Genomic DNA, 17585 nt, shown 5'->3' with positions numbered 1-17585 from the left:
TTGCCAGAAGTGTGCCCGTGGCTTCTTTGAAATAAAACCGTGCGAGAGTTCTACCCCGGGCGGTGTGACGGCTGTTCTTGGGCAGGGGCAGGGGCGGGAGGGGGCAGCGCCCGGCCCGGGCCCGCCCCCGCGGCGCCGTGACGCAGCGCGCCGGGCGGTTGCCGGGGTGACGCGCGAGGCCTGGCGGGCCGGGGGCGCGATGGCGGCGGCTGCGGCGGCGGCGGCGCGGGCCGAGGGGCCCCCGCTGCCCGGCCCGCCGGGGGGCCGCCCGCGGCCCGTCTGCTCGCGCCCGTACTTCCTCGTCCTCATGGTCTTCGCACACCTCTACGTCCTCAACGTGTTGGGACTGCTGCTCTTCGTGCACCTCAGCGCCGGCGACACCGGCGGGCCGCCCGCCGCCTCCCCCCCCCCCCCCGCCGCCGCCGCCTGCCAGCGCTCTCCCGCGCCTCGAGGGCATCAAGGCAAGGCCGCGGCGGGGGGGCGGGGGACGGGGCCGGGGCCGCGCCGCCGCTCACCGCCGCTCTCCCCGCAGGTGGGCCACACGCAGCGGGTGGAGCTGGTGCCCGGCCGGGTACACACCGTGCGCACCCTCAGCCTCAAGCCGCTCCTCTTCGGTGAGTACCGGCCCCGCTGCCCCCCGCGCCCCGCAGGCGTCTCCGCGCCGTCCCTGGGGCTGTGTGCTGCGGTGGGGCCGCGGATCCCGATGGACAGATCCGGGGGGGGAGACCTGTCCGCCGCCCGCTCTGCCCTGCGGCTTCCACCGCAGCTCCGACGGCGGGAGGGGGGATCCGTCTCACACCCGCCGCTGCGTTACACCCACTCGTGGGAAAACGACTTCTCATCCCGTGCGCCTTTTCCCGGGGCTGCGTTCAGAAGAGCGGGATTTTGTTTAAGGTATTTTGACAGAGTATTGACAGAGGTGACTTGTTCTGAGTGGCCCACTTGGAAGAATTTGGAGATTAGCCTGTCCAGGTTTTTTAAAATCCCTTTCAAATACCCTGAATAAGCAGCTGAAGAGGACCTGGAAGAAACTGCTCAGTGTTAGGAAGGGACAAGAGATCCCCACACTTTTGATAATAAGTGATGATAAAGCAATTTAGTGTTGGTGCTTCCGTGCTGAGGAAATGATTAACAGGAGAATTGACAGATTTAATGTCTTCCATTTTGCATCCTGTTCTAGATTTGGTTCTGGCAGCTCTGATACCCAACATCCATCTCTCAGATGTTTTAAAGCCTTCTTTACCTTTCTGTGGTTTTGCTGTGACCAGTGGTCTCATTAATTCAACTCAGTGTTCTGGAATATACAAATTCATTTTTATGGGACAGATGATTACAAAATTCCTACTACTGCAAAGTCAGAGAAAACCTGTTGTCTCTGAAGAGAGCACTGAGAGTCTTGCAGATGCTTTCTCAATAATATGAAAAGAGAGGAGAGCTTGTGATTCCAGATGGATTTATATACACTGAAAACCCACCCATACATCAGACAGGTTTCTTATTAAACTCCTTTAATGCAGTTAGTATCTGGAAGGAATATACAAAGTTCTTTTGTCGTTTCTACCTATGTGGTGCTAATGGTTTGCAGATTTCTAAAAGGTTTTCTGTTTGACATTCTGTAAACAGACACACTGACCTGGAACTGATACCTTCCCCCAGCCATTACAAAACTGATGCCACTACCAGAACCACGATCTGGGACAATCCCTCTGGTTTGCACTCAGGAAAACTCCGGTTCCCATCTTCTCTGCCCTCTCAGTACCACTGAAATAAGAGAGTTGATCCTGGTCTGCCAGGAAGGTGCTGAAATTGCGAAAAGGCAGGTTGGTCCTGGCAGCGGCAGTCCCACAACTCTCACCTTGTCACTCCAGCACCTCCATCAGTTCAGAGGAAAGCTTTGCTCCCTGAGGATGGGATCACAGACAGGACAGCAACAGACATTCAATATTTGAGATGCCCCACGAGTCTGTTCTCCTTTGTCCTTTGATAACAAGTCCTTAATTTAGAAGCTGCAAGTCGCAAGACAGCTCTTATCTCCCGGATGAACCTGCTGGGAGCCAGCTCTGACTTTAAAGACTTCCAGAGACTTCTCTATCTATGCAAACAGTCCCAATCTAAATCAACCACTTAAAAAAACCCCCCACTAATTATTGCAGCTCAGTTGTTTAAATTAGCAGCAGTGTGTATTTAACTTGGTTGTGTTAGACAAACCCAGAAGGAGGACTCTTCAAATTCTGGGTATTTGAAGTGTTGTGGCACACGGCAGCCTATTTAAGGAAATAAGTGGCTGGTCTGTGATCTTTGCTTTCAGCTGTAATGGGACCACAGCAGTAGGAGGCTCCTTAATGATTTAATGAGAGCTCTGTGCTTTGGAGCATGGCACAGGGCACCAGAGGGGAACTTGTGGTTTGTTTCTGAAATGGGGGTAAGTCATCTGCTGTGAGCCCAAGCGTATTTCGTGGAGCTATGAAAAAAGTCCCTGTACTATTTTTTCCCCCCCCTCCTCTGGCTATGAGACGTCATTTCTAAAGCTTGTAAATCAGACCATCTGTGCACTTTTTAGTTAGGAAACACTAGTAATCAAATAATCCTATTAATGGAAAACAAATATCAGACAAAGCCTTTTCAACCTTCAGGGCTTTTACGCATTCGTTGTGTTTTCCAAAGGCAGTCTGTTCAGAAGGTGCTGCCACCGCAGGGACCGCCCGGCAGCGGATGCCGCGGCAATTTGCAAGTCAAGGCAACGAGGAGGAATAAAAATAGGAAACCTTGCTGTGTTTTTCTTCTGAGCCTCGGGGAATAGAAGTAATCGCTGCACAAATGTCAGGGCGTCGCTGAATTTCAGCGCGAGTGTCGGAGCGCTCATCACGAGAAGAGATGGCCTCGGCGGTTGCTGGTGCGCGGTACGAGCAGAGGGAGGCAATGTGTCTCCGTCAAAGCGGATGGCTGTCCTCGCAGCAGAGCCTGCAGGCATCACGAGGGAGGCGCAAAAAGCCTTTCTCCCAAAAGCCTGTTTTTCCCCCTTCAGTCCCAGGTTTATTCCAGTGTAGAAAACTTTCCAGGGACGGTGCTTTGTTAGGCAGTAGAAATCCAACTGCTGTGCTCATCTGGTTTCTGCTCTGAGGTCTGGAGCACAGAACTATGGCTGTGTTTACCTCAGTGGGGAATTACAGTCCCTGCTTACCTGAGGGAGAGTGTGAGCTGCAGAGAACTGGGTGATCCTGAGTTTTTCCACCTTTTTCTGTCTTCCTTGCATGCAGCTGGAAGACCAGGCAGCTGTGTAACGTTTCTCCTCCTCTCCTCTGCAAGCAGCTCCTGTTGTGCTGTGATTGGGGCTCACCTCTGAGTCCCAAGTGACGTGGCTGCTGCACACAAGAGCAGAGGTTTAAACAGCTGATGCCCAGATGTGGTCTCTCAAGGCTCTTGTGATAGTGTGAGATCTTCAGTAGTTCCCCAGTTACCAGAATCTTGTGATCCAAACTGCATTTCTGATGTTGAAAAAGGGTTTTCCACATTATGCAGAAACCTTCAGCTATCTTTGTGCCTTTCTTGCTCAAGGATGGCAGTTTCCTTTTACCTGAGGTGCAGATGCTCATGAGCTCTCAGTGCAGCAAACAAAAGGGACAGCCTGAGTGACTGCTCAAGACTTTAGTATTTTTTTTGAGGGGCTGGGCATTGCCAGGGTGCGTTCCTCCCCCTTAATTTACCTGGACTGTTCAAGAGTAAAGTGTTTGCTCCATTACACAAAAAGCATCACTTAGCAGCCAGGGACACTTTCGTGTACTTTGAGTGGAAAGAAAGCAGGCACTTGGACAGCATCAGTATGTCAGAATCAAATGATGAAGCTGAAATGGCTATCAACTTTGATGATGGGAACTAGAAGGGACTGCAACTAAAAGTCTCTTCTAGTTTGTGCTCACCTGCAGGGCTCAGTTCAGTTTTGTTATGAGGTTGGATCCTACACAAAGCTGTCCATTGCAAGTCCTGGGTCTGCAGAGCCTTGCCAGAGGAAGATGTTAAATCTGCGTCATTAATCTGTCTCAGTAAAATGGGGATCTGTAGCGAGGCCCTATCTGTGGACTATGACTGCTTGGAATCACCTAAAAATATTGACTGTACATCTCCAAAACACCAACTGCCAAGGAGTTTTCTAGCCATAGGGAAGGGAGCAGTTTCTTACTGTTGGAATTGAGACTTTTCAGACCTTGTGGCCAGCCTGTTCGGGGCAGCGGTGGTGCTTCCACCGCCGCACCGCCTGGTGCAGGTTCCTGTTCTTCTTCTGCCAGGCATAGGCCTTGTTCACCACCACTTTGTCGCTCTGTACTTCACCACTCACAACGAAAACCCCTGCGTGGGTGCCTCTCATGATGTTGTGGACACAGGTAGCGTCGATGTCCAGCCACTGCTGGAGCCTGCCAGGGATTTCGGTTCTGAGGAGAGGGCCATGCTTCAGGACCTCCACCCTGGAGGGGTCCAGGTCAAAGTCTGAGATGGTTGTGGTCATGTTCTTCCTCAGGATTCGGATTTTCACTGCTGCAGGGGTTGGAAAAATAGCTGTTAGTTCTGTTTACTTTCCATAGCTCTTACCTACTTTAACGCAGAGCCAACACAAGGCGTTTGTGCTGCTTCTAACGTGGTGATGCATCCATGTAAGCTCTTGTAATTGCAGTGAGCTTGTAAGAGTTGTCATTTAAGATTAGTTTCCAGTACCAAACACCATTCTTAACACTCTGCTTTCCTCATGGGAGTGGTGAAGGCGTATCAGCATCTCTACGTGGGCAGAAAGGAAGCAGTGGCACAAGCAAATGGATGCATCAGAGTCCTGGTCTTGTGCAAGTTATGTTTTTGTAATTTTCCCTGAGATGGGGTTTCAGGAGGTGATGTGGCTGCCAGTTGCCATGGGGTTTTAACTTACTCTGTTGTGGTTTTTTTTAGTAAAGGTTTTGTGCCTGAATTCAGAACAGTATCTTGAAAACTGCCTGCCAGCTGACTGAGCAGAGCCAGCACTGACACCTGCTCGGCCTAGAACAGGGAGTCACATTACTAGAACAATGGTATTAAAGTTTGAAATAGCTATGGTGGAGTTTGCATAAGATTTTGATGGGCATTGATTGGCAAAGGAAAACCAGAGTAGTACTTGTATTTAGCAGCCACAGGCCAAAACCAAATCAGAGCCCACAGAAATAAAGCAGGTCCTCACCTTCCTTGCTACCTGGAGCTGGGCCCTCCTGCTACCTAAAAGCTAAGTTGGGATCCAAAACTCTCTGGGATCTGCTGTAAAAGCTGCAGTTCCTCCAAGTCTTTAGTTATGGCAAAGGCATTTTGTGTCCATGACACTACTGGCTGCTGAACAGCAGCAACTGATTTAAAGAGGGGGTGAGCTCACCAAAGTCGTTGGCGCAGAGGTTTTCCAAGATCTCCCTGGCAGGACTGGCCTCCTCCAGCTCACAGTCCTTGCAGCTGGCTCGGGGCACTGCTGCAACAGAAATTTGGTTAGAGCACCCTTGTCAAACTTCAATGGAAAAGACATAATGAAATGTTGAGCTCTGCAAGTAAGGGCTTGCTGGTTTTGAGTGATGCTTCCTCCCGAGCTGCCCAGTCGCTGGAGAGACAGCTCAGGCTGCCAGGGTGGGAAATGTTAAGCTCTCCTTTCTGCGGCTGGGGCAGCCGCTGCTTGTCGTGCTCTGTTTAGACTTGTGTCTGTTGCTGCGTGTTAAAGCAGCAGTGAAAACGCTCAGTGAAGATCTCCTGGTTTGGATGAAACAGTAAAGCCATCGGTATGGCCAGACTCCACCCAGTGATGCTGAAATGAGGCGTCTGTTCTCCCCTTAACTGCTCTTGAATCTCCCCCAGCGTTCATTGGTATCTGGATGTTTAATTTAGTCTTTCAGTCGTAAAGATTTTTTTCTTGTGTAACTCATGTCTGCAGAGGCTGATGCCTCTTTGTGGTGTTTCCTAATGCTGAAAGGGAAGGCTTGCAAAACATTTATTTTGCATGTTTTCAAACCCTGGGCACAGCTGAAGGATCGGGGCTGTGGCTCCTGAGCTCTGCTGGAGGCACATCTCGCCGCCCGGGGCCTGCACACCACCAGCTCTCACGCTGTGCCTGCACATTAGGCTTTTACAGCCATTCCTTTCCCCTGACGGCACCCAGGGAGCTCATGAATACAGTAGAGAGAGGAACAAGCTGCAGCCAACGTTACACTAATTTTCTAGACACAGTGGAGTTCCCAGAGAGAACAAAACTGGAATTTCTAAATTCCATTTTTAAAATAGAGCTTAAACCCAGAAATATTGGGAATAGCAACTAGGCACAGGGCCCATCCCTCTGGGATTTCAGTGGTACATATGGGAGAACTTACGAGGAAAAAAATAACCCCAGACTTACTTCTTCTGCTGGAGGAATTTTCATCTGTGGAGACTGATGCGATGCAGAGCTCGTGGTCTGCAGGGAACTTGTTGCAGTTGAGGATTTCGGGCCAGGGGTAACCGTAACAGGCCATGACGGGCGCGCAGCTTCTCTTGACGGCTTCACACAGGCTGCGGCAGGGGTAGATGAGCCTGGGGAGGGGATGGGGACTGCAGCACCTCTGGACTGCCCGCAGCAGGCTGAGGGCTGAGCCCTGGCACGGTGCTGCTGGCTGTGCAGGGCTGTGGTGCACACCATAGCCCAAGCAGACTTATTTTGGGATCTTTGATGCCTTTTGAACATCCATGAAAGCAGTGAATTTTTAAACAAGGCATTTCTGAGGGCACGAGGGATGAGGCTGTTTGACACAGGCTGCTGACAGAAGGCCCCATCCTCCCGGGATCTACTCTAGCAGTGCACAGGCTGCTTACCTTTACAGGTGCTTGATGAGACACTCAGTTTCTGCAGCAGCTCTGTATTTTGATGGTTGCATCTCAAAACAGGATTTTCTCTGCTGCTAGCACTATTGAGCTGAGAAACCCCCTGCGTGTTCGGGGCAGGAGCCGGGACTGCAGGGGAGGTGGGAGGTGAAGCCCGTGAGTGCCAGCAGCTACTGTGGTGTGTGAGAGGGGCAGCTGGGGGAGACAAGACGGCAGCAGTGCCTGGGGTGGGAGAGCAGGAAAACCCAGGGAACAAAAAGTTTCTGCTGCTGCAGGGTGAAATGCTCGTGTTTCACTTTCAGAGGGAGGGTCCCTGCTGGGTAATCCAATTGCTGCTTGCCGAGAGGGCCGGCACGGCTCCTGGGGGCTGAGCAGATCCTGCTGCGAGCATTTTCTCTCAGGAGGCAAATGCAGTTATGCTCTTGGGGAGTGATACTTGCTACAGCTAAAAGAACTTGTAAAAACTTCTTACCTGTCCAAGCAGATCGGTGCAAAGAGGGAGCAGAGGAAAATCCTGGCATCTGGGTGGCACTCCCTGGCCAGCAAGGGCAGCCAGCTGGAAGACTGCTGGATCACTTCTGGCATGGTCTCGTGCTCCAGCAGGTTGGGAATCCTCATCTCGGTGTAGCCGATGTCGTAGCACAGGGCCATGTGGTGTGGAATGGGCGTGCAGCTGGAGGATCTCCTCAGGTAGCTTGCCCAGACTCCTGGAGAGCCCCAGAGCAGCAGGAGGGCCAGGAGCCATGGGCTGCTGGAGCTCGAGGCGTGCCTGCGGTGGGCTGGGACCATGGTGGGAGTGAGCTGAGAGCAGGCGGCGCGGCCCGGACTGAGCTGCTCCTGACTATAGGGCGCCTTTTATAGCCTACAGGCCACCTCTCTGTCAATCCATCCTCATTAAGTGCGGCCCTTTCAGAGCCCTCATGGGGAAGACAATGCTCCAATTTTTGTTTGCCAGCGGCCCCGATTGTTTGGATTTTAGCAGGGGTTTGGCTTAGATCAGCAGGTGTGGAAATGAGGGCAGTTGGGGAGGGATGAATGACTTGGCCAATGTGTCTTGGGGCTCTTTCAGCCAAGATTGAATCTCTGTTTGACACCAGTGCTCCAACTCATCCCCTTTCTCTTGCTCCAGGATTAGTCATTATTTCATAAACCCCAATGTTTTCCTCTCTTTTGTTTTTTCTAAAAGCAATCAAGTGTTGCTCAAAGTCAATTAGGAGGCATTTGTTTAGCTGGATCTATTGTTGAGCAGGCAGGGAGATAGGATGGTCTCGCAGCCACAAGTTAACTGTTTAGGAGAGCCGAGGGTAGAGAGGAACTAATTTGCAGCTGTGGAGCCAGGTTGTTTGCAGACAGGATTGGCAGCCCTTAGCTGAAAAGCCTCCTCACCTTGCAACCTGCGTGGCAGAGCAGCCTTTCCGCTCAACAGAATGTGTACTTCATTACAAAATGCTGTTATGACCACTGAAGAGCAGGCTTGTCCTTCCTCCAGAACATAATTAAGATTCCAGAAGCCATCATTATTGTAGCCCAGTTTGGGGAACCGGAAATACTTGGGGGTGCTGCTTGCCAGAGCACATGGTTTGTTCGGACCTGGTGCCGTGCCACGAGGTTCAAACCAGCCAGTGGAAGCTCTGGCTCTGAAGCATCCTCTGGCACAAGGACCTTGCGCTGCCTGTGGCGGAAATTGTTTCCTCAAAGGGTGTCAGGGATACAACTGGCTGCATTGTGTTTCTGGGGCTTCCCAGGAACATCTCGTTTTCTACAGGGACAGTTCTGGTCTGTACTTAGCAAGCAGCCAACTGCCCATTGACAGTTTGAGCTGATAGGGTTGGTTTAAGGACATGGAAGTAATAATTTTTCACTTCTCTACAGAACGCTAATGTAGTTGAGATACGTGTCCTTGGAACATACCTGTAGGAGCTCTAGTGGACTGGGATCTGGAGAGCAGGACCTTGAGCTTAGGAGCACTTAAACCTGTCCTGCTTTGGTGGTTTTTCTTTCCCCCTTCAAAAGTCTCAGCAGCTGGTAACAAGATGCCTACGGCAGTGATGGATGTCAGCCAGAAGGACCTTCTTACGCTGCTGGGCCGCAGCGTAACTGTGCTGTGGGACCTCACCAGCACTTCACACTCTGCAGCTTAGAACTCTCCTGGCCTCATAGTCATCGGTGGGTTTCTCTGCACTTAAATTTGCTGAAGATGCTGGTATTGCCTGATTGCTGCTGCTGTGGTGCTGCAAAGGAAAGCTGGCGATAGCGGGATGCTGCCTGGGTATGGAGTGCGGTGTCTGCCGCGTGCAGCCTCTTCCCCTTTAACAGTGCATTTAAAGACCATTTTTTCATGGGAGATCAAGGGAATGAGTGTGAATAGTTTGGAAATCGTCCTTTGCTGTTCGAATTTCATAGTAGAACACTGTGCCAGTTTTTGTGCCAAGTGCCGCCCTCTCCACATGAGAGTGAGGAAGCCTGAAGCCCTTTCCATCACCACTGCCCACCGAGAAGAGTTTTGGCCTCCCTTCCTGTAGAGCAGCAGTTCCTAGACTGTGATCCACATGTCACCTTTGAAGTGATAATATGCACTGATATGCACGTGTTTGTTCACTGCTTTGTCCATTGTGGTATCTGTGAGAGACTTTAAGGGCTTGACCCCTGCATCCAAACATTTAGGAGCTGCTGCTGTAAAAATACCCCCCTCCAGCAGCTCAGGTGTGAGGTATGTGCTCTTTGAGAGTCCTTCTGGTAGAAGGGTGGATGTGTTGGAATATCCCAAACTTGGGCAGTTTCTAAATTTCCCCTACCTCTTCTTGTTTTTGTCTTCTGGGTGGCTTGCCATTGGTATGGGGTCCCCCTGTAACAGTCCCTCAGTCTCTCTGTTGCTGCTCACCCGTTTATTGCAGAAATTCCTGACTTCCTGACAGAGGAGGAATGCAAGCTCATTGTCCATCTGGCACAGCTGAAGGGGCTGCAGAAGAGCCAGATCCTACCGACAGATGACTATGAGGAAGCCATGGAAATGATAGAAATCAGCCAGATGGACATTTTCAATCTGTTGGACCATAATCAGGATGGGCAGCTGCAGCTCAAAGAGGTAGAGTGTGGGATGGACTGGGGGAGATTTGCCGTGGGACCTCTGGCAGGGCTCCTCCTCAGATGGGCTTTTGATTCCTTGTGCTTCTGCAGGGCCAGACCCCAGTATATACCCATCAGTATTTGTTTGATTTTATGTCTTGAGACTTGTGCTGGCCTTTGGCATGGAAGTTTCTGGGGAATTGTGCAGCAGTTGTCATGTTCTTGGGAGGAGACAACAATCCTTGGCAGGAGATATGTGTTTTGAATATGCTGGGCAAAATGTTCCTTGTGCTGTGGGTTTCCTCTGGCTGGGTGTCCCAGGGAAGGGAGTTTATAGCATAGGTACCGCTCTCTGCAGCCTGTGGGGAGCTGGCTGGGCTAATTAAGAAGACACCAGCAAAGCTACCCCTGTTAATGAACCTGGGGGGAGATAAGGAGCACCTTGACCACAGCTCTTTGGCCACCTTGCCCTGTGTGGCAGAGTGCTTCCCTTATGCCTGTGTGGCAGGTGCTGGCAGTATAATGATGTCCCTCCCCGGGCTCCTGATTCATTTGTGGCTGGGGAGGTGTCTGCCCTGTGGGTAGCAAGCCTTGTGAACTATGGAGAACCATACCAATGACAACCCAGGGCAAGGATCCTTTCTCTGGAGGTCAGAGCCTGCCAGGGGCTCTCCAAGATACTGCATCTGTCTCCACATGGTAAGGAAGCCTTTTGCTCCAAGCCTCTTGTTTTGGGCAAGTAAAAGCACTCACTTTTATCATCAGCAGCTTTACTTTCCCTTCAAGAGAAAGAACTGTGCCCTCGGCACCTCAGGACTGGTTAACCGAGTCCCAGCAGTCATTTGCCATGACCTAAACTGGAAATAACAGCACTCATCAGCCACATGCTGTGTGTGGCTGCCAGATGATTTCCACCGCAGTCATCTTTGTGCAGAGCCGTGCTGACGCCTGGCTGGCCGATGCACTGCTGAGCGGAGCCCGCCAGGCCTCCAGCAGGGAACCTGTGGGCCTTCAGTGGTACCAGAAACCAGTGCCCAGTGTTGATCCATTGATGAATTTCAGGTGCTGACCCATACTCGGCTCGGGAACGGCAGGTGGATGACCCCTGAGAACATCCGGGAGATGTACACTGCAGTCAAGGCCGATCCGGATGGGAACGGTAAGCGCAGCTCTGTGAGGATCCCTTTGCCCTCAGCACAGCTGCGTGGGGCAGAGCAGGAGCCAAGTCCCTGCCCAGGCCTGGTTTTGTAGCTGTATTCTTCAAGGGAAAATACCACTGCTTTAGAGACCTTTGCAGAAAAGCAAACCCAGTGTGCACCTCTCATCTCAGCACTCCTGCCCCTCTGCCACCAGTCTGGCAGCACACTAGTTCCACCACCTGGGCTTGGGTCTTGCAGAGGCAGGACTGGGACACAGCTCCTCACTCTCTCTCATTTACCAGACCTGCCTTGGTTCATGCCCCCATGTAATAGGACCTTCAGGGTGTGCTTCTGCTCCTGTGGCCTGAGAGACCGCTCTGGTTCTGGCTCTTGTTTTAGGGTGCACCTTCCACTCCCCCTCTGTTTTCATGGAGACTTCTGCAGCAGGCTGGGAGCCCTGCATTGCTGGCAGGGAAGGGCAAAATAAGCGGAAGTGAGGGTGGTCTCATTGGTCAGCCTTTGTTGCTGACCCCCTCTCTGCCACTGCACTCCCTGTGCTCCATGAGGCCACTTCTGCCTCTCCTGCCCTCAGGCTCCCGAGGGCTCCTGCTGGTCCGGACATGCACTCTAACCTCTGCTGCTCTAATTAGAGTGACCTCAATTAAGCAACTTGCCATTTCCTAATCAAATTAAGTGAACGCACAGGCTCTGCACGCTCTCTTCCAGTGACCTGGCATTGAGAGCTGCCCAGGAGCTGGTTTGGATTTGAAGCAGTTGAGCGTATGACTGAGTCCTCAGTGGCTTTTCCACTGTTCCGGACATTAACAAATGAAAGGTCTTGTTCAAGTGCTTTTGGCAGGACTTTGCTGCCTGAGAGCTGCTTCCCCCTATTGTTAGAGGGTACGTGACACTGAGAGACCAGGTCACAACCTGGATGTGGCACTGCATCAGCAAAGATTGCATGGAGCAAGGGGAAGTGGGGACAGGGAGACACAGGGATGGACCAAGGCAAAAGTTCATCCCTTGCTGAGTCCAGTCGAGTGCAAACAAGAAATACCTGTTCTAGTACAAACCACATATTACCTCTCACGTTTCTGCTGTTTCTACTTATGCAAGACCTTACTCTGTTGTATTTCTTGCTCATGTTCTGCAGTTACACAATGCAGAAGAATGTACTGCTTGGTTTGGGTTTGGCTTCTTTAAATTACTGTGCAAGGTCTTGTAGAAAATGTGGTCTGAGGTGTCCCACTCTGCTCTTACATGTGTCTGTCTAAACATCTAAGTAACAGGCCGCAGGGAATTGAGTGGCACGGGCCTTTTAGCTGTGCACATGTTAGAACTGTAGTGGCTATTTTTCTCTTGATGGATTGGTTTGTCTGGTTTAGGGGCTTTTTAAAGTTCAGAATGGTTATTTTGCCTGTCCCAGTTCTGACCCTGCACAGCAGTTAACAGTTCCCTTTTGCAGCTTGCTGTGTTCCCTCTGCTCAGCTAAAGGCAAGAGCATTGCTGAGGCCTGTAATCCTGCCTGTATGAGGAGCAACTCATGGTGGGCACAGTGGTGGACCCTGAATGGGGGTTGTGTGAGGAAGGCAGTTTCTGCAGTGCCCTCAGTTGGTGCTTTCTCCAGGTACAGGATGACAAGAACTGTTCCCTGTCCCGGAGTCAGATGGCTTTTCCTCTCTTCCCATAGGCATGCTGAGTTTGGAGGAGTTCAAACAATTGAATATCCGTGATTTCCACAAGTACATGGGAAGCCAGAAAGTGAAGATGAGTGACTTGGTGCGCAACAGCCAGCACACCTGGCTGTACCAGGGCGAGGGGGCACACCAGGTCATGAGAGCCATACGGCAAAGGTAAGGGCCAGGCAGCAGAGGGGCGGGTGGGTTTGCAAAGGCAGGAGCACCACCTGTGCTGGGAGAGGCAGTGGCAGACTTGCTAATATTCACACTTCCTAATTGCTTGAAAGTCTTTGGAGTATAAAGAGCAATGAGCACAGACACGAATGGGGAGAGAAGGTTTTCATTAGGGCAAGAATTGGTATTGTCCCGTGGAAAAGGAAGGAGGAAAGTCAAATGTTTCAGCACCTCCATTCACTTTTGGGAACAGCCCTGTAAAACCAAGAAGACTTGGCATTATATGAAGTAATTAATTCTAATTAGTAAATGAGCTTACTGGGAGAAACTGCCTGCTTCCAATGCTGTCTGGGTGCCAGTAGTTACTGTCATTTGCTTTAGTTACTCATGCATTTCACTGAAGTCTGTCTTAGCTGTTCAGAGCTGACTTTTAACAGGCAGGACTTCACCCCAAGTAAGCTTAATCCTCCAAGCACACGTATCGCAGGGCAGCTCATGGCAGACAGGAGAACCTCCTGCTCTTCCCTCCATCTCAGGTTTGGTACTGGGAAACGTTGAAACCCAGCACACAGGCCAAATCGTTCAGCCGTGGTGAGTTTCACATAATTGGCTGGAGACTCTCTTGTTCTTGTGGTCCTGGTCCTCGCCCAGAACATGGGTGGTTAAAATCTGTCCCCAGGCTTGAAAACGTCTGTTGGCCACTCCTTCAGTGCATTCCAGTGGGAGAATGGGGTCGCATATTGCCTTGATTAGAGCAGACTGTGGCTGCTGCCTCCTCCGTGCCAGCCAGCCAGCATGCTCAGGCATCAGCCTACTGCTTTTACACTTTTCAGTTGGCCACTGTTAGGAGGATGTGAAGACGTAGCGCTGGAGGAGGCTGTGGGACCTCCCTGGGACCGTGTGGTGCCTGGAGGGGCTTTGCCATCCCGCCTGGGTGCTGCATTCCCCTCGCACCTGCCCCAAGGACTTCACCAATCCAGGTTCTCAGAGTTCTGAGTGTTCTTTGGCAGGTCCGGAGATGTACCTGCTTGCCTTGGGGATGATCTCAGATGCAGCAGCGGAAAAATCCCAGAGCAGGAGGGCTCCGGTCTCCTTGATCACTTCCAGTGCCCCTCTGCCCTGGAGGCTGCTGAAAAGGCAACAGGGAAAGGTGAGTTAGGTGACCAGAATATTCCTAGAGCTAGTTTCTCGTTTACTCTCAGCAGAGGGCCCTGTGCTTTGCTCACTGTCCCTGAGGTCTGTAGGTGGTGTGCAGGGGTCCAGAGAAGTGACGAGATGGCACATGAAGGCTCCAGGGACACACACAGAAGGGATCTTGCTGAGCAAGCAAAGTCTTCCTGAGAGCAGTCCTGCTGGAGATACACCCTTCGGTTTGGGGGTTGTTTATTAACCCTCACAAGAACTTTCTGAGCTGATGCTGGTGGTCCAACAGATCTGTAAGGACCTAGTTCTCTCTTGGCATGCTCGCTGCAGCCCATACTTTTCTCTGGTCTGTCGGGGAAGGGGCTTATCTCTCTCTGGATTTGTTTGCTGAGCAGGGTGACGGGGCTTTCCCCTCACCTGCCCTGCCCTCCTCTTCCCCAGGGTAATGCGCCTGACCCGCTTGCCCCCCGAGATTGTGGAGCACAGCGAGCCCCTCCAAGTTGTGCGGTACGACCAAGGAGGCCACTACCATGCCCACATGGACAGTGGCCCCGTCTTCCCCGAGACTGCCTGCAGCCACACAAAGCTGGTGGCCAACGAGAGCGCTCCCTTCGAGACCTCCTGCCGGTAAGGTCTGCCTTGGCATGGTCTGAAAGTGGAGGAGAGGGGTGGAGAACCTCACCTCATATGGGGCTCTGTGCTCGGGTCATTGGGCTCACAAAGAGCTCTGGAGCGAGTGGGTCTGAGAGGGGGAGGTGAGTGAATCCTATTGGTCTGGGTGAGGAAGGCAGAGTGGCTCTGCAGAGCTGTTGGACCATCCTCACCACAGGTTAGAAACACATCCTCACCACTGAGGGTGGGAATTGGCTTTGTTGTCCTTATCTGGCCTTTGGAGAAAAGCTGATGATGTAAATCACGTATCTTGAGATGTCTTGGAGGAACTGCTGTATGTATTGTGGGGGGGCAGGTGTGGACAGCCCCTGTGTGCCTCCTCCTGTTCCAATTGTGTCCCTCACAGCCCCTCTGTCTTGCAGGTACGTGACGGTGCTGTTCTACCTGAACAATGTCACTGGAGGAGGTGAAACAGTCTTTCCTATAGCTGATAACAGGACTTACGAAGAGATGGTAAATGAATCTCGCCTACATGTTACCCCAGGGCATCCTTACTCCCTCTTTGAATGTCTTTATTCGTGGTGGCTGCAGAAGGGGTCCAGTGCATGAGGTCGGTGGACGTTAGCCTTTGTAGCTAGAGCATGGAGAAGCTGTGCTCTGCTTGTGGTCTTTTCCCTCTGAGGAAAAGGCATAAGGCTTAGCTCTGAGGTGTGAGGGGTAGTCTGTTGGCCTCATTGCCGTAATGTGGGTCCTGCTGGCTTCCGTCTGGGCACATTTCCTCAGATTGAGTCTTATCAGGAAGGTTGTGCTTCTGTCAGACATGTTAAGGAATGGGTGGCTGCTCAGAAACAGGTTATGGACCTCTAGGGGACCAAAACTGGCTGCTCTGGGTGGGTTGTGAAAGCCCCGTCCTGGTCAGCATCAGCCCTGAGCTGTCATGTGCATGCTGAGGCAGAGGGCAGGATGGGGGCTGGCAGCAGAGGCAGCCCAGTGCACGTGCTTCCTTCCAGGCCCCTTTGCAACACCTTCTCTGTGGTTTCTCGCCAGTCTCTGATCCAGAACGACGTTGACCTGCGAGACACCCGGAAGAACTGCGACAAGGGCAATCTGCGAGTGAAGCCTCAGCAAGGCACCGCTGTCTTCTGGTACAACTACCTGTCAGATGGAGAAGGTAGGGACTGGGGACACGGCAGGGGCAGCACTGCAGGAGGTGACAGCAGTCTTCTGCTGGTGGCAAGGAGCTCAGAAGAGAGCCAAAGGGTGGTAGCTGCCTGCTAGTGGGAATTGCAGAGTCTGCTTGTCACCAGCTGGGTAGGAGCTTCCTGACTCTGAAAGGCCTTTGTTTACAGGCAGTAGGTCAGTGGCTCCTCATGTCTTTGGGGGACAGGACTAGCTAGCAAACAAAGACCTTGGCTGCACTAGCTATCGCCAGCTGCCTCCCATCCTGCTGTGCAAGCTGAAACTCCTGCTGGAACTTGGTCCGCAATTCAAAATGTTTCACTGATGTGGTGTTGCCCAAAGGGTGGGGAGGGGAGGTAGACAAAGGCACAGCCATCAGCTCAGCAACACAGGGAGGCATGGTCTGCCCCACGCCGTGCTTGGGGCTGGCGTGCTTGGGGCTGGCGTCTGCTTTATAGCTCAGCTGCAGCCTGATGATCTGTGTCCTTGGGGCTGTTTTTCTCATGAAGTGCAGCGTGGTTTTGCCTGACAGCCAGGCTGGGGAATTGACATAAATCTTCTGGGCTGCTAGTGAGTGACACTCCAGAGTGTTTTGATGGCAGACTTTGAGGATTGGTGGGAATGAGTATAGCATCCAAGGGTCTCTGGGAGCAGCCCGTGTGTCCCTCTGGAAAATGCACAGAGGAGGTCAGAACACCACCATTTAGGCTGTTGGATGACAGTACAAGATCATCTCTCTCCTGTAAGAAGAGCCTTGTCATGTTCTTATAAGCAAATTGTTCTTAAATGGAAGGTGGCTGCTGACCCAAGTCAGCCACAGAAAAACCATGGGACCACTGTAAAGAGAGGATCGTTTCGAGCTGCTGAAATGCAATCTGTAATATGGCCATGACCTTCTGGCTTCCACTGGCCTTTCAATGGTAGCACCAGCTTCTTCCTTGCCCGCCTCTCCTTTTGGAAAGAGTTGAGAAAAATAGCAGCTCTGCTGCAGGATGTGAGAGCCTCTTGTGCTGATCGAGATTTGGAGGCAACAGACATTTTGCACCCAAGGACCCTGTCCTGGGGGAACTCCTCATAGATACAGGGGTGGGGTAGCACTGAGCTGGAGAGGTGCTAGGAGGAGCCAACTCCAGTAAGGTGTATCCGAGCTAAAATCTGAGCAGGCACTGGTGTCAGTCCTCACTAGTGTCAGCACTCGCTGGCTGTGTCTCCCTGCTCTGTCCTGGCCGTGGCTCCCCGTGCTCCCGCACATCTCCCCACCTCCTCACTAGGCTTTGCTCTGCAGGCTGGGTAGGGGAGCTGGATGACTTCGCCCTGCACGGGGGCTGCCTGGTTACCCAAGGCACCAAGTGGATCGCCAACAACTGGATCAACGTGGACCCCAACCGCCGGCGGCAGCAGCAGTTCCAGCAGGAGATGGAGCGTTTCGCGGGGGCCGGGGCCGGGGCCCCGGGCGAGTGGACAGTGGATAAAGCCTACAGCGGGGTGCACTTGGAGCTGTAGCGCGGGGAGGGGCGGGTTTGGGGGGGGTTCGGCCTTTTCCCGCGCTGGGCGGGGGGGCGGGGCCGCGGGACACGTGCGCGGCGGGGCCGCGTCGCGCGCCAATAAAGCGTGGAGAGCCGGGCGCCGCCTCCGCGTGCGCTGGGGGCGGGGCGGCGGGGCTCGGCCAATCAGCGCCGGGCTGGGCGGTGATGCGGCGGGGCTCGGCCAATCAGCGCCGGGCGGAGCGGCGGCGCCAAGATGGAGT

General features: G+C 52.6%; 2 protein-coding genes across 2 annotated transcripts; one reads left to right on the top strand and one right to left on the bottom strand.

The window, feature by feature from the left end:
* Window positions 1-199: 199 nt before the first annotated feature.
* On the top strand, window positions 200-17346 carry P4HTM (prolyl 4-hydroxylase, transmembrane). Its single transcript, XM_062008684.1, is given in 10 exon segments — window positions 200-402; window positions 404-461; window positions 533-614; window positions 9741-9931; window positions 10975-11071; window positions 12742-12904; window positions 14489-14674; window positions 15082-15172; window positions 15707-15830; window positions 17124-17346. Coding segments are annotated over 10 exon segments (1413 nt in total). The 3' UTR covers window positions 17342-17346.
* LOC104550046 (secreted frizzled-related protein 5) lies at window positions 4196-7635 on the bottom strand. The gene is made up of 4 exons (XM_062008340.1): window positions 7319-7635; window positions 6386-6558; window positions 5384-5473; window positions 4196-4530 (listed from the first exon to the last, which is right to left on the bottom strand). Exons 1-4 carry the CDS (start codon window positions 7633-7635, stop codon window positions 4196-4198), a joined length of 915 nt encoding a protein of 304 aa, XP_061864324.1.
* Window positions 17347-17585: the final 239 nt, after the last annotated feature.

This window comes from Colius striatus, chromosome 15 (assembly GCF_028858725.1).
Source record: "Colius striatus isolate bColStr4 chromosome 15, bColStr4.1.hap1, whole genome shotgun sequence".
NCBI classification, from domain to species: domain Eukaryota; kingdom Metazoa; phylum Chordata; class Aves; order Coliiformes; family Coliidae; genus Colius; species Colius striatus.
Note: the sequence above shows the minus strand (reverse complement) of the source record. Positions and strands in the feature narration are given on the sequence as shown.